The 12,592-nt window shown below is 45.5% G+C and overlaps 1 protein-coding gene and 1 non-coding gene across 2 annotated transcripts in view; one reads left to right on the forward strand and one right to left on the reverse strand.

The window, feature by feature from the left end:
- pea (ATP-dependent RNA helicase pea) overlaps positions 1-12,567 on the reverse strand; it is a 68,444-nt gene extending 55,877 nt beyond the window's left edge. Inside the window, exons 1-6 of the mRNA XM_050187589.3 lie at positions 12,274-12,567; positions 12,052-12,137; positions 6,338-6,499; positions 6,186-6,259; positions 3,788-3,853; positions 1,952-2,180 (exon numbers count right to left, since the gene is read on the reverse strand). Of these exons, the coding sequence (XP_050043546.2) occupies positions 1,952-2,180; positions 3,788-3,853; positions 6,186-6,259; positions 6,338-6,499; positions 12,052-12,137; positions 12,274-12,367 (711 nt within the window). The 5' untranslated portion in view covers positions 12,368-12,567. The remainder of the gene's footprint in view (positions 1-1,951; positions 2,181-3,787; positions 3,854-6,185; positions 6,260-6,337; positions 6,500-12,051; positions 12,138-12,273) is intronic.
- TRNAT-CGU (transfer RNA threonine (anticodon CGU)) lies at positions 9,225-9,297 on the forward strand. Its single transcript has one exon. It is a non-coding gene; the product is annotated as a tRNA-Thr (tRNA).
- Positions 12,568-12,592: the final 25 nt, after the last annotated feature.

Raw genomic sequence — 12,592 nt, forward strand, 5'->3', positions numbered from 1 at the left:
GCTACAGGTGCGAGGGAAAGCATGCAAGGGTGAGCCAAGAAGTATGGTGGCTCGATCTATGCAATGTTCTCCCACATACAGGGGAGAGGGGGGCAGGTTAGCACGTATCTCCTCTCCTAGTACGAGGCACAGTTGCAGGCACCCTATCTTGGAGGTAATCTGTGGTGGATACAAAGGCTAGGCGAGATGAGTGGCTGATGGGTTCGTGTGCGCTGTGTTCTCGCGCACTTAGTTGATGTTGAAGTAAGAGGCAGCAAGAAGGGAAATTTGCTCCCTGCTGCTGCAGCTCTTCATCATGCCAGCGTTGTGACAGCGAGTGTTTGTAGTCATCGAGTGAGATCTGTTCATGTTTGCCCATGCGTACATGACCCCATGCTTGTTAACCTAATCAGTAAGTGAACGTATACAGTCGAACCCGACTATATCGAACTCGTTTACATCGAATTATTCCATATATCGAACAATTTCTGGACACAGTATAGTTACAATGAGTATATATAGCAAAAATTACGCTTACATCGAAAAAAACTAGTAGCGACTCCCGATATATCGAACGTCAAGCGGCGGAAAGTGCCCCCGGAAGTTGGCTTTCCCTCGTGGTGTCGGGAAAACCCGGCGGCGCGGCTCCATCCAACCGCTCTCCCTAGGTGACCGCGCTACCTCGGAGCCGCCGACACCCCCCTACAAAAAATGATCCTGGCCCGCCCGCCCGCAGCGCTTGCTCAGACAGCCAATCAGAGGCTCTTGTGCTCTCGTCGTGCAAGATGGCGAAAGTGCGAGTTGTCTCGCTGCTTATCTGATTCATTGTGTGCGCCTTCTCCCGCAGTGTTGCCGTGATGAAGCGGCAGAATTCGCCTTTCGCCGTGAAGCTCGAAATCATAAATCGGGTCGAGCGCGGTGACAAGTCGGATGTCCCCGCAACGTACAAGATTCCGAGGTGCACTCTCGGCACGATTTTGAAGGAGGAAATTAGGGCTAAAGCGGCCTAACTCGCGACCCGGTGCCCGTAGTGCCCGACGCGTACGCACGGCCGTGTACTACGAGCGGTTCATCCAAAATAGCTTCAGCCGTACCGACTTCCGCGTGCTCGGTGATGACTGTAAATTCTGATTATTGCGACGAAGCCGTTGCCGTTGTTGGTGAAGTTTGGAGCGAGCTGTCAGAATTTGCGGAAGCTGTTGACGAATCAACGGTGGACGAGTTTGTGAGCGCAAATGATGGTGTCGCGGCCACGGGAGAGCCCTCAAACGAAGACTACATTGCCGACATCGTGCCGAGCACAAGTGAAAATGGGCACAACGACGAAAGCAACGACCGTCTTTGGCCCACATCCTCCGAAGTGATTGGTGCGCTCGCACTAGTCCGGTGCTTCTGCGCGAATGCGGAATGTTGCGGCCTCAGCTGCTCCGACTCCTTAAACGAAGTGGAAAAGTGCGTGCCTCGCACGCAGCGAAATTGCCCAAGCAGAAGAAAATGCAGGACTATTTCGTGCGAAACTAAGCTAGTTTCATCAATAAAAGTGATATTATAAATGGTATGTGCTTTTATGACATCCAATTATTTAGCAGGCTTATATCGAATTATGCTCTATATCGAACTGATAGGCGTTTTTTGGCGAGTTCGATATAGCCGGGTTCGACTGTACAGCAATTTATACTGCCGATAAAACAAACCTTGCTTCGTGTAGTTGTCTAATAATTTGCTATTGTTGTGAATGCTTCACCTTTCGGGTGAAATTGCAACTTCTTTACTTAACAAACCAGTCACACAGGCACATTCGATCACAATCGGGCTCAATCAGGATAGAATTTATCAAGCGCAATTGGCTCCTTTATGCAGGTTAAGCAAAGGAGGCAATGAAGATTGAGCAATTTGATTCACATTGTGCTTAGTCACAATCAAAAGTGGCTTGTGTGACTGGGGTATAAAATGAAAAGTGAGCATGACGAACCTGTCCCACAACGGGATCGGGAGACACGGGCACTGTGCTCTTCTCCTTGCGACTAGACCCGTGGTGTCGATCTCTCGACCGAGACCTCCTGCGGTCCCGGCTGCGACTGCGTGACCTGTGCTTTGAAAATCGTTTCGAGTAGGGGCTCTTGGAGCGGGATCGAGACCGGTGTCTTGATGACCGTGCAACTGGACTTCGAGACCGTGATCGTGACCTGTGTCTTCGCGACCTGCATGACAGTTTATTAAAGAGCTATTACATAATGATTATAATGATTTGGGTATTGTATGCCACCACATCTGTTCAAATAAAAATGTGCCAAACACCAATTGACCAAAATTAAGAAGACCAGTGTGTGGAGATTGAGGCATGCTGCGGTGCCTTTGTGGGGGCATCCACCTGTTCTGTTGCCTTTCCCTTTTCACTCGTGAAGGTTGCCGGCAGTGGCGCTCCACTCGCGGTGGAGGTGCTCGCGTTGCCGCCTCTTTGGTCATTCAACCCTAAGTTGTTCTTTATGCTTGTGCTGCTTATTACACTATAAGAACTGTCAAAAGGCACCCCTTCGAGGGTCCCTGAAACAGTTTGGACAAATTTTGTAGATGTGTAGGGTACGGCTACAGTAAAACATTCGCGCCACAATTTAGGTGAAGCGTCTCATATTAAGAGAGCTGTGGGCGGTTACAAGTTACCCTCCTACCTAGCCATGCTTTTTCTTTCTCCCTAGCAAGCTCCACCTTCAATGGCTCTGCGTCCTGATGTGATGTCGTGATGTCTACTTCTGGTGCTTTGGAGCCAGCACGTGAAGCCTCTCCGACCTCTCTGCTAGCCGCTAGGCCGTAGGTCCCTAGCGAGAGCTATCCAGGCAGCATGTGTTGTGAGCGTTCTGTCGCAGCACCGAGCATGTCTGGCATTCCGGTAAATGCAGGCGAGCTGGGCGTTTTGACTAATGGGTAGAGGCGCAAACTAAAGCCCCTCCATACTACCACCACTGTGATGAAGGGGCTTTAGCGTAAATGTAAGCGGCCTGAGCAGCCTGCGGAGTGCAGCGACCTGGTGGCGCAGAGCTTAACCAGCCAAACACAGAGCTAATATTGCTGTAACCAAGTGTAAAACATTTTAATTAATTAAAAAGACAATATGTTCACGATTACTATGCTGCCAAAAATTTACACCAGCAGCAAAATAGAATACGCTTGGTTACTGCTATACTAGCTCCGTGTTTGTCTCGTTGAGCTCTGTGCCACCAGGTTACTGCACCCTGCAGGCTGCTCATGTTTGCGGCTCTGCCCATATGGCAAAATGTCGTCCATCTGCACTTACCATAATATCGGACATGCTAGAACTTCCTATTGTGGTAGTAATGCTCCGGCATGAAGCAACGGCAGCAAATGCGTAGATCCTGGCACAGACCAGATACCGACAGCCCGATGCACTACAACCACTCTGCTTGCGTGTTGCCTTGCAGACGTTGACACGATGTTGCCTATCGCTACGTTTGGAGACTGTACAAGCTGAAGCTGGCTGCAATTAAGAAACAGAAATCTGTGTGCATTGTCTAAACCAGCTAAACTAGATACATTTTGCTCTTTTTAAGAGTCTGTCCACTCACGGTTTCGTCAACCACTTTTTGACCAGAGAAGTACTATGCAGACAAAGGCACAAAGTGTGAAATACATCAAAATGTGATTTGTACAGAACTGATTCAAATAAACATACAAAACATTGCACCAATCAAAGTTTGATAATTGTTTGAATTGACAAGAAGCTTGAGACACCCAGAGTTGCCATAACTACAAGTGTGTCGTAATAAGCCTACAACAGTTGAGACTGGCTTACCTGCTTGGTTTTTCACTGGTTCGCTTAGCATCTCTGCTGCATTTTTCACTGTCAGCATCACTTTTCCTGAAACGTGTGCAACATGAGAAAAATTCAACAATCCTATTTTTTTAATAACACCATAGTCATTTGATACCTTTTTTTCTTTTTTCTGGTCATGAAAGCTTCATATTAGCTAAACATACCACTAATGTAGGACACTAATTAGCGAAGTGTCCCTTAAAAGAAAGTCGCTAATAGGGTGTTGAACCGAACCCAAACAATAATTTTAGCTGGAACGAAACCTTAACCAATATTGTCCTTCGAATGTGCCTGAACCTGACCTGAGCCTGAACCAAAAATATAATAATAATGTTTAACTGCTGGACGCGAAATGGTTCAAGCACATAGGATGCTCAATAGTATATATGGGCATTTAATAGATAAACGATTCTTCAAGAGATTTACTTCTTCAGTCGGCGCATCTCACTGGCAGATTCACGAGTTTTGTGTGTGAGAATGGGGATATAGACCTAGGTAGAGTCGGTTGCCCTTCTCAACTTCGCCATGCCAGTTCTGTCCCAAGGCTGAAACTTTGTTTCTGGGGCTCTACTGAATCGCTGTTTCTGTTGAAGCTCCCGATTCGGCCGTTATAGGTCAGCTTGTTACTATTAGTAGATAAACCATAAATTGCATGTCGGGATTCACGATGAGCAAAAATGATAATGTTCTCAAGAAAGCAAAATATGAAAATGAGTGAGTTCGTCACTAAGGCTTCCTGTAACAATATCACTGCGGTCGTTAATACGAATGCCTTTACCATGTCAGTGCGTGGTAACAATGGCGCTTAATGGCACGAGAAATCTGCTTTTGTTGTGTGCCGTGGTTCACTGTACATTTGGTGCCTCCAAGCAGGTTACAACGCTCTTTTCAAATGTTTCTTGGGGCACAATGTGCGTGATTTAGACCTGTTTTGGGGGAGGGGTCCACACTTAGTCAGCTTAAGGCTCAGCACTATGTGCAGTTGAGTAAGGAAGAACATCACGGTATTTAGCACAAACAGTCTGTTTATTGTTACTAAACATCAATGTCCTCACCTGTTTTTATCTTTAATGAAACCAGAAAACTGAGCTAGATGTCAATTGCTAGCTTCTTTCTTTGTAACAGACTAGAAGCTTAGAGCTGTAATTTGTGTAATAAAGAGCAAATTTTGGCCGATAGGTACATGCTAGCGTAATATAATGTTAAGTGCTCTCCAACTCCACAGACCCTACACCACAGTTTGCTCACCACCAGTCATGTAGCACTTACTTAAAGCAAAACAAACATTACTGACCGGGCTTTCTTGAAACTTTTCATCTCACTTTTCTTTTTGTGTGAGTATTCGATATTCTATTTGATACTCCATGGTCGTTTTTCTCGAATATTGGCATTCAATTCGATTAGAAAATTTCACTGTTAAAACAACCCTATAAATTTCTACTGTGCCCATTCCTTCCACTTCCCGACAAAGCCCTCACATGCACAAAGTGGACAAGTCAATAGCCCTGTGCAATGTGTGGCCACCATAGGGCTAAATAAAATTTACCATGCCGAACTGGTTTGTGAATTGGTTCAGTGTTGCAAAACAGTTCGTGAACCAGTATAAAATTTTATTTCTCCTAACCGAAATGAAATCAAAGCACACTGAACCTGCGCTGTACCGCCGCTTTTTTTTTTTTTAATTCAATACCCTGCTTGCTATCAGGATGGGGAGGCAAACTTGTGGCCAAGTTACCACACAGCTCAGTAAGGTTCCCCCAATATGTACAGGGTTGTAGAAGACAGCACAACAAATGACACATTTAGCCAATGAACTCGAACAGCACAATCCCTTAAAATCCAAAACGGCTAAAAACACATTGACCATGGATGTTCCCAATGAGCACTATTCAGAACATCCACTGCATGATTTTCACAAATGTGCCTATTCTTTATGCCAATTGAACTAACTCTCCTGGAGCTGGCCAATTCTTACCTGCAGTTTATAGCTCAATGCAACATCAAGAGTTGCACATACAATTGATGACAGGCGTATCTCATAATCATATTGTGGCTTTGCCCCGCAAAATCCCAGATTTTTTTTTTTTTTTTTACAGTTCACGACTTTAGCAGACTCATACATAGAACCAACAAACATCATTCTTTTTATTCGAAAAAATGGGACAAGTTATACAACAAAGATGGTTATCTTGCAAAATTGTGTTATAACTGGCTTGATGAATCCCCATCAATGAGCACTACCGGTACCTCAATGAAGAGCAGTATGATACTGAGCTTTAGCTAAAGCTCTGTGACCAGTGAAAGAAATATTGAAGGCCTCTCACAACACACAACTAATGTGGCGTGTTAAGAATTCGGTATTATATGACAAGCATACCTGGCAGTGGGAGCCAATGCCTCAAGCTGTGCAAACGCATCTGATGCCACTTTGACATCTTCATCAAGCAATTTCTGAAAGAGGCAAAATTTAATGCAACACATATCTTGGTAGGCACTTCACAGAGCTACATTAAAGAGAGCTGAACTTACCCGAACATTGGGGTCATTTGGGAGAGCTAAAAATGGAAATCGTTCACGTTTCATGTCCAATTCTGTCTTCGGCTTTTCCTCAAAACCGTCTTTAGATGTGGTCGCCGCCTTTTTAGGCCTCATGTGCTGGATGATTCGTAGGAGGTTCGCTATGAACGAATCCTATTAAAAAAAAAAAAAAAAACACAAATGCACTGGCAGCAGCACTGGATAATATGATGTAATGACTATGTACAGCATAATAGGCCATGCAAATAACATAGGCCATCAAAATCAGCGTTATTTCCACTGCCACTATCCCCAATAACTGAGACAGTGACATGGCATTTAGACCTTTCTGTTGTGGTCAGGTGCCACTCCCCATGGCTTATTAAGACTATGCGAGTGTTGCTTCCCAGGTGAGCTGATACTGTTAAGAACGGCTCGCTGACATGCAAGTTTTAGCTGTTAGGAATGGCCTGCCGAGGTGGCAACGTGCAAGTTTTGCCAGCCAGTTGCGACAGCGGCGGCAAACTTTTCTTGGAACGCCACCGCAAACCTCTAGCCACGGCGTCACTAAGTCGACTGTGTGTGGGGAACAATACGCGCGTCCTCGACTCTCCGTCGCTGGAGCCGAGTTTGACGAAGCAGGCTTTGTGCCTGAACCCGTCACCACGGATCTGATCTGCTATGAGCGGGGGAGTTGCCGCGGGAACGTCTACGGAGACCCCTTCCCACGCGCCGTTCAAGAAGCAAGACAATGGACACCACGGCAGCCGCGCTGAGGGGGTCAGCTCCGAGTTCTGCGAAGGCCCTCTGCCATTGGGGGGACCGTGAACCTGTGCGGGTGTGTGTGTTATCCGCAAAAAGGCGGCTCGTCTCCTGGTCGAACGTTTCCCTCACCTTGGGATCGAAGGAGGACCGAGTGGTTATAAACTGCTGTTGTGCGGCTGCTCAGTGCACTTTCTCTCGCAGTCATGCTAGACTGATGAACTGTAACATCCTGATGTAGATACTGTAAATAAACCCATATTCCTCATTCTCGATAAGAAGCAGTCCTTCCCTTCAACAACGTCCTCAGCGTGGATAAGTTGGACGACGGTATGGGCCAGCTACCTTCTAATTCATGCCCGACTCCAATCTTGACAACTGATTACAAGAGATGGGATTGAGCCCCCAATCCTGACAATACTTCTTACTATGCAGGGATGCACTAAAAGACATGACCTGTGGATAAGAAACACAATAATACGGAAGTACGTTATCTTGAAAATGCAAATGCCTTGGAACACACCTTTACATGTACCTTGCTCACAGTCTCTGTCATATAGAGCATCCTTGCAGATAATGACATAAAATGTACACGAGCTCTTCAAATATTTTTTTAACAGCAGGGCACATAATAAAGATCACTCCAGCTTTCAATGCCTTACATAAAAATCAATTGACAGAAAGAAAGGAAACAATTATTTGAGCCACTTCTTTATGGCAAATACTCCACCACTTTGTTCCTGACTTGTGTCCACCTTCCTCTTTAGGCCTTGTTGCTGCTCAACTACAAGGTGCTTGGTGTTATGAAAGTAGCAGGACCATATTCTTGATTAGCTACTTTAGATGACATCACACTTAGTACACTGATTGGACGTGCCAGTTGAAGCAGACATGAAGAAATAGAGTTCCCACATATATGTCAGCATGAGCTTCACACTGTGAAGTTGATTACAAGGACAGTGTGCACAGCTAAAATGGTGCTATGTCAATGAGTTCCTACTATTGGAGTGATATCACTGACACCAAGGACAACATAGGGTAAATTACTTGTGTTAATAAATGAAATAAAGAAACAATAAATTAATCGAAATGAAAGTGGATGAAAAAGCAACTTGCCGCAGGTGGGGAACGATCCCACAACCTTCGCATTACGCGTGCAATGCTCTGCCAATTGAGCTGCCGCGGCGCCGTTTCCCCATCCACTTTCTTGGATAATTATGTTTCCTAGTGGAACCCTGGTAGTGTTAGCCAGCGCCACCACTCACAAACCTTGGCGGCAGATGTGGAACATCCTTTTTGCCGCAGGTGTCACGAGAATGTGATCTTTCTTTGGGTGAAGGCAACCGGTCAATAAACCCACAGATGCTACTTGAAGGCATCAATGTTGCCAAATTCAAGGCCCTCATTATGTAATAAACGAGAAGAAAAGTGGTTAATCGAGGAGCCCGATTTTTATTAGTCATATCATAAGAAGTGGATGAAAAAGACAACTTGCCGCGGGTGGGGAATGATTCCACAACCTTCGCATTACGTGTGCGATGGTCTACCAATTGAGCTACCGTGGCGCCATTTCCCCATCCACTTTCTTGGGTGTTTATGTTTCCTAGTGGAACCCCGGGAGTGTTAGCCAGCTCACAAACCAGTTACTCACACACCTTGGCAGCGGATGTGGAACAACCTTTCTGCCGCAGGCGTCAAGGCAACGTGGCATCGTTCCCCACCTGCTGCAAGTTGTTTTTTTCATCCACTTTCATTTCCATTAATTTATTGTTTCTTTATTTCATTTATTAAGCACAAGTAATTTCCCCTATGTAGTCCTTGGTGTCAGTGTTTGTTGGCTTCTTATGGTACGAATAATAAAAATCTGGCCCCTCGGTTAACCCCCTTTCTTCTCATTTATTTCATTTATTACATAACAAGGGTCTCGAATCCAGCCACATTGATGCTTTCAGGTAGCATGTGTGGATTTATTGACGGGTTGCCTTCACACAAAAAAAGAAAGATCACATTCTCATGACGCCTGCAGCATAAAGGAGATTCCACATCCGCTGCCAAGGTTTGTGAGTGGTGGCGCTGGCTAACACTCCCAGGGTTCTACAAGGAAACAAATATCCAGGAAAGTGGATGGAGAAATGGCGCTGCAGTAGCTCAATTGGTAGAGCATCGCACGCGTAATGCGAAGGTCGTGGGATCGTTCCCCACCTGCGGCAAGTTGCTTTTTCATCCACTTTCATTTCGATTAATTTATTATTTCTTTTCATTTATTAACACAAGTAATTTCCCCTATGTTGTCCTTAGTGTCAGTGTTTGCTGGCTTCTTATATGACTAATAAAAATCGGGCCCTTGGATTAACCCCCTTTCTTCTCGTTTACTATTGGAGTGAGGAACTGCAATGCATCTCAGATGATGTGCAAGTATTGCTCAGACTGATCGACCAAGAATAAGGTCCAAGCATAAGCAAGAACCCCTACAAGGGCTAAAGTGCTGTGGGGGCCATTATCACAATAGTGGCCAGCTACCTGAACAGAGTGGAATACAAGTGCATGTCTGAAGCTTGGCAAGGCCCAGGTTCAAGTCTGCTGTGGCATGTAAATGGGAGCAACACCAGATGATTTAGCTCTTTGGAGTTGCTTGCGATATCATGAGTTTTGTCTTTCGTTCTGTGTCAAGTTACATACCAATACATTGATCTACCCTGTCTTTTTGCTCTTTCATTGCTAGTCTTCAGAATTCAGCTTGAGGACTTGATGCCATAGGACCTAGTAACAGCAGCAGAAGCAGCAACAACTAAAACAGCGCAACATTCCGCACAGCAAGCTAATTTACAACTCTTTAAGTCAAGACAGCTACACCACGCACTTACAAGCTATGACCAGCCATTTGACTGTTTACAAGAAAAATACAACTCCACTTATATAATTCTGCTCACTACCGCAAACCAAGCATACTGCATGTGACCGCCTACACACACGCAATAACGTAGAAGTGTGCTAAACTGGGCTGGCTGTTACATCATTAGGATGGAAACAAATGTCGCTTAAGGCGGGACGGTGAGAGCACAATAAACAACTGTCTGTCGTTCTCTCACAAGCACTGTTTGTTCTCGTCCTAATGCAATAATGTGTAAAAACAAATTGTTCCCTCTACTCGCATGAATAGGCACCCTGCAATGAAGTTTGGCTGTACTGTCGCGCCACCTAGCAGCGGCGGTGAGCACCCATAAGTAGGCCCTCACCGTCATTTCACCATTGTCTGTACTACATTCAGGCCCGCCTGAAAGCCTCCTTTTCCAGTTTTGCAATGGATTCACTGGGGCCTCTCGGCAGCTCCTCCGTGAGAAGTGTGAACAAAAAGAACAAGCACACATACTGCTGCGTTAAGGAATGTCACAACTGCGAAGGGGATGTCAACATCAAATTGCACCGCTTCCCTTTAAAACCATGGGAAGCAACCCGGCAGCCGAAGTGGATCGTTGCGGTTCGTGCCGCTGTTGCAAATTTCTGTTAAACAAACTAAGACGTAAATGCAAAAAGAAGACGAAAAGAAAACAGCAGCAGCAGCATCTATAAAAACACAATAAAGCGAGAACTGCATAAAAGCATATGACCTGACTCCCACTGTTGTAAATTGGTTTAGATAGTTTTTTAGCTGGTCTTGCTCCAAAACAAATGCGCAGTGGATGTTACATGTCAAATCTAGCTTCGTAAGCACTCCGTGCTGTAGCTTTGTACACACTGTGCTTTTTGTTGTGCATTAATAAGACAACATGCAGCTTCTTTCTGTGCCAAGGTCAAGGCGCGACTGCTGGAACCAGGCGCATTCATGCTGATATTTTCTTGCACTTAGAATAACAAAACTAAGGTTGGAGTGCACGGCTGCACACGTTGAGTATTTGGAAATGAGCATTTCTCTAGCGTACACTATCGAACATTTGTTCAGTCTTCACGTTCTTTAGTCTCAGCTGATTGCTCTCTATTATGTTTCAGCGGTGATGACCTCTCACATTCGAGCCCGAACGACAATACCACGATATGCTCGAGGCACTGTCAACGGAGAAAGAAGCACTCACCAGCCAATTCGCAACAACCTCTACAATTGTGGGGTGCAAGGCATGCTCCAAGTAATGAGGTGACAAATGACAGTTGAAAAATGTCTATGGCCGTATTTAATCACTTAAGTGGCATAAAATAATGATTTGTTATATTACTTTGAGTTCGATGTCGTAAGCATATTTGCTTCGTTGTGACAAACACTTCACGACCTGCGGTGGTTGCTTAGGGGCAATGGTGTTGGGTTGCAGGATCAAATCCTGGCCATGGCAGCCGCATTTCAGAGGGGCAAAATGCGAAAACATTCTCTATTTAGGCACACTATAAAAGCATATATTTAGGCGCACGATAAAGAACCCCAGGCGGTCCAAATTATTACGGAGTCCCCCACTACGGCGTGCCTCATAATCAGATCATGGTTCTGGCACCTCAAACCCCAAATTTAATTTAAGCACTTCGCTGCAATGTCCGTGCTGTTTACTTCTTTGACACGATATACATGGTTGTAGTCGTAAATTTGACGTCCTTTCTCAAGCGTCCATCGTCCAAAATGGGCCTCGATGTTTTCAATTGCTTTAAAACCAACGCTTCAAACAAGTGCTCCAAAGCATGCCTCTGTAGCAGTGGACGCCTCGGTGTTTCGCGGAACTGACACAGTGGCGCTGACGGCTGAGACGATAGCTGCGCCGTCTGGTTATTGAAGGTAGCCTATAGAAAGCCACTGGAAATGACTGAGGCAACATGCAGTCATAGCGGCTACATCATTTAGTCGTTCTTCGGTGTGTGACAGACATTTGCAATGTGTCACGTCACAATAATTCAGTCTACAAAAAGTACTTCACACACCGCTTCCGAAGCAGACGGCGCACTTAGAAAACGATGTAAACAGCTGTATTCAGAAAGTGAGCACTCACTGAAAACTCCGCTTCATTTTCTTGCAGAGCCTTCTTGAACGACTCGAACGTGTTGTTCTTGTCTGCCAGGTCGATGATGAACTCGGCTGCACGAAAATAACGGCCCTGAATTTTAGGATCGTTCACTGCACTGAGGAAAGCGATCGCGAGCAAAAAGAAACTCTGCTCTTATTACGATGGGCATAAGCACACAAATTTGGCAGGTGCACCGCAGTCACTCACCCATGTCCTTATCGTTGATTCCTAAATGGTTGTCTAGTTCCGTACAGATTTTTGACACGAGAGACAAATACTCGAGCTTGGCAAGTTCGTTCATCTTGGCTAGAAGGCACGACGTGCTGACTCGGTGACTCTGGCCCAATGATCAGATGGACTGGTTGACCCCTAGATGCTTCTAACAAGCGCAACGGCCCTGAGTCGATGGTTTTTGGCTCGACCTCACCATTTACACAAGCTTGACAAGGTTAGGTTATTGACGCACAAAACAACATGAACCAGTGAGCGCGTCCATCTTGTTTGAGCTGAATAGGTGGCGCTGGGG

The sequence above is a fragment of the Dermacentor andersoni genome, chromosome 2, assembly GCF_023375885.2.
Source record: "Dermacentor andersoni chromosome 2, qqDerAnde1_hic_scaffold, whole genome shotgun sequence".
Lineage (NCBI taxonomy): Eukaryota > Metazoa > Arthropoda > Arachnida > Ixodida > Ixodidae > Dermacentor > Dermacentor andersoni.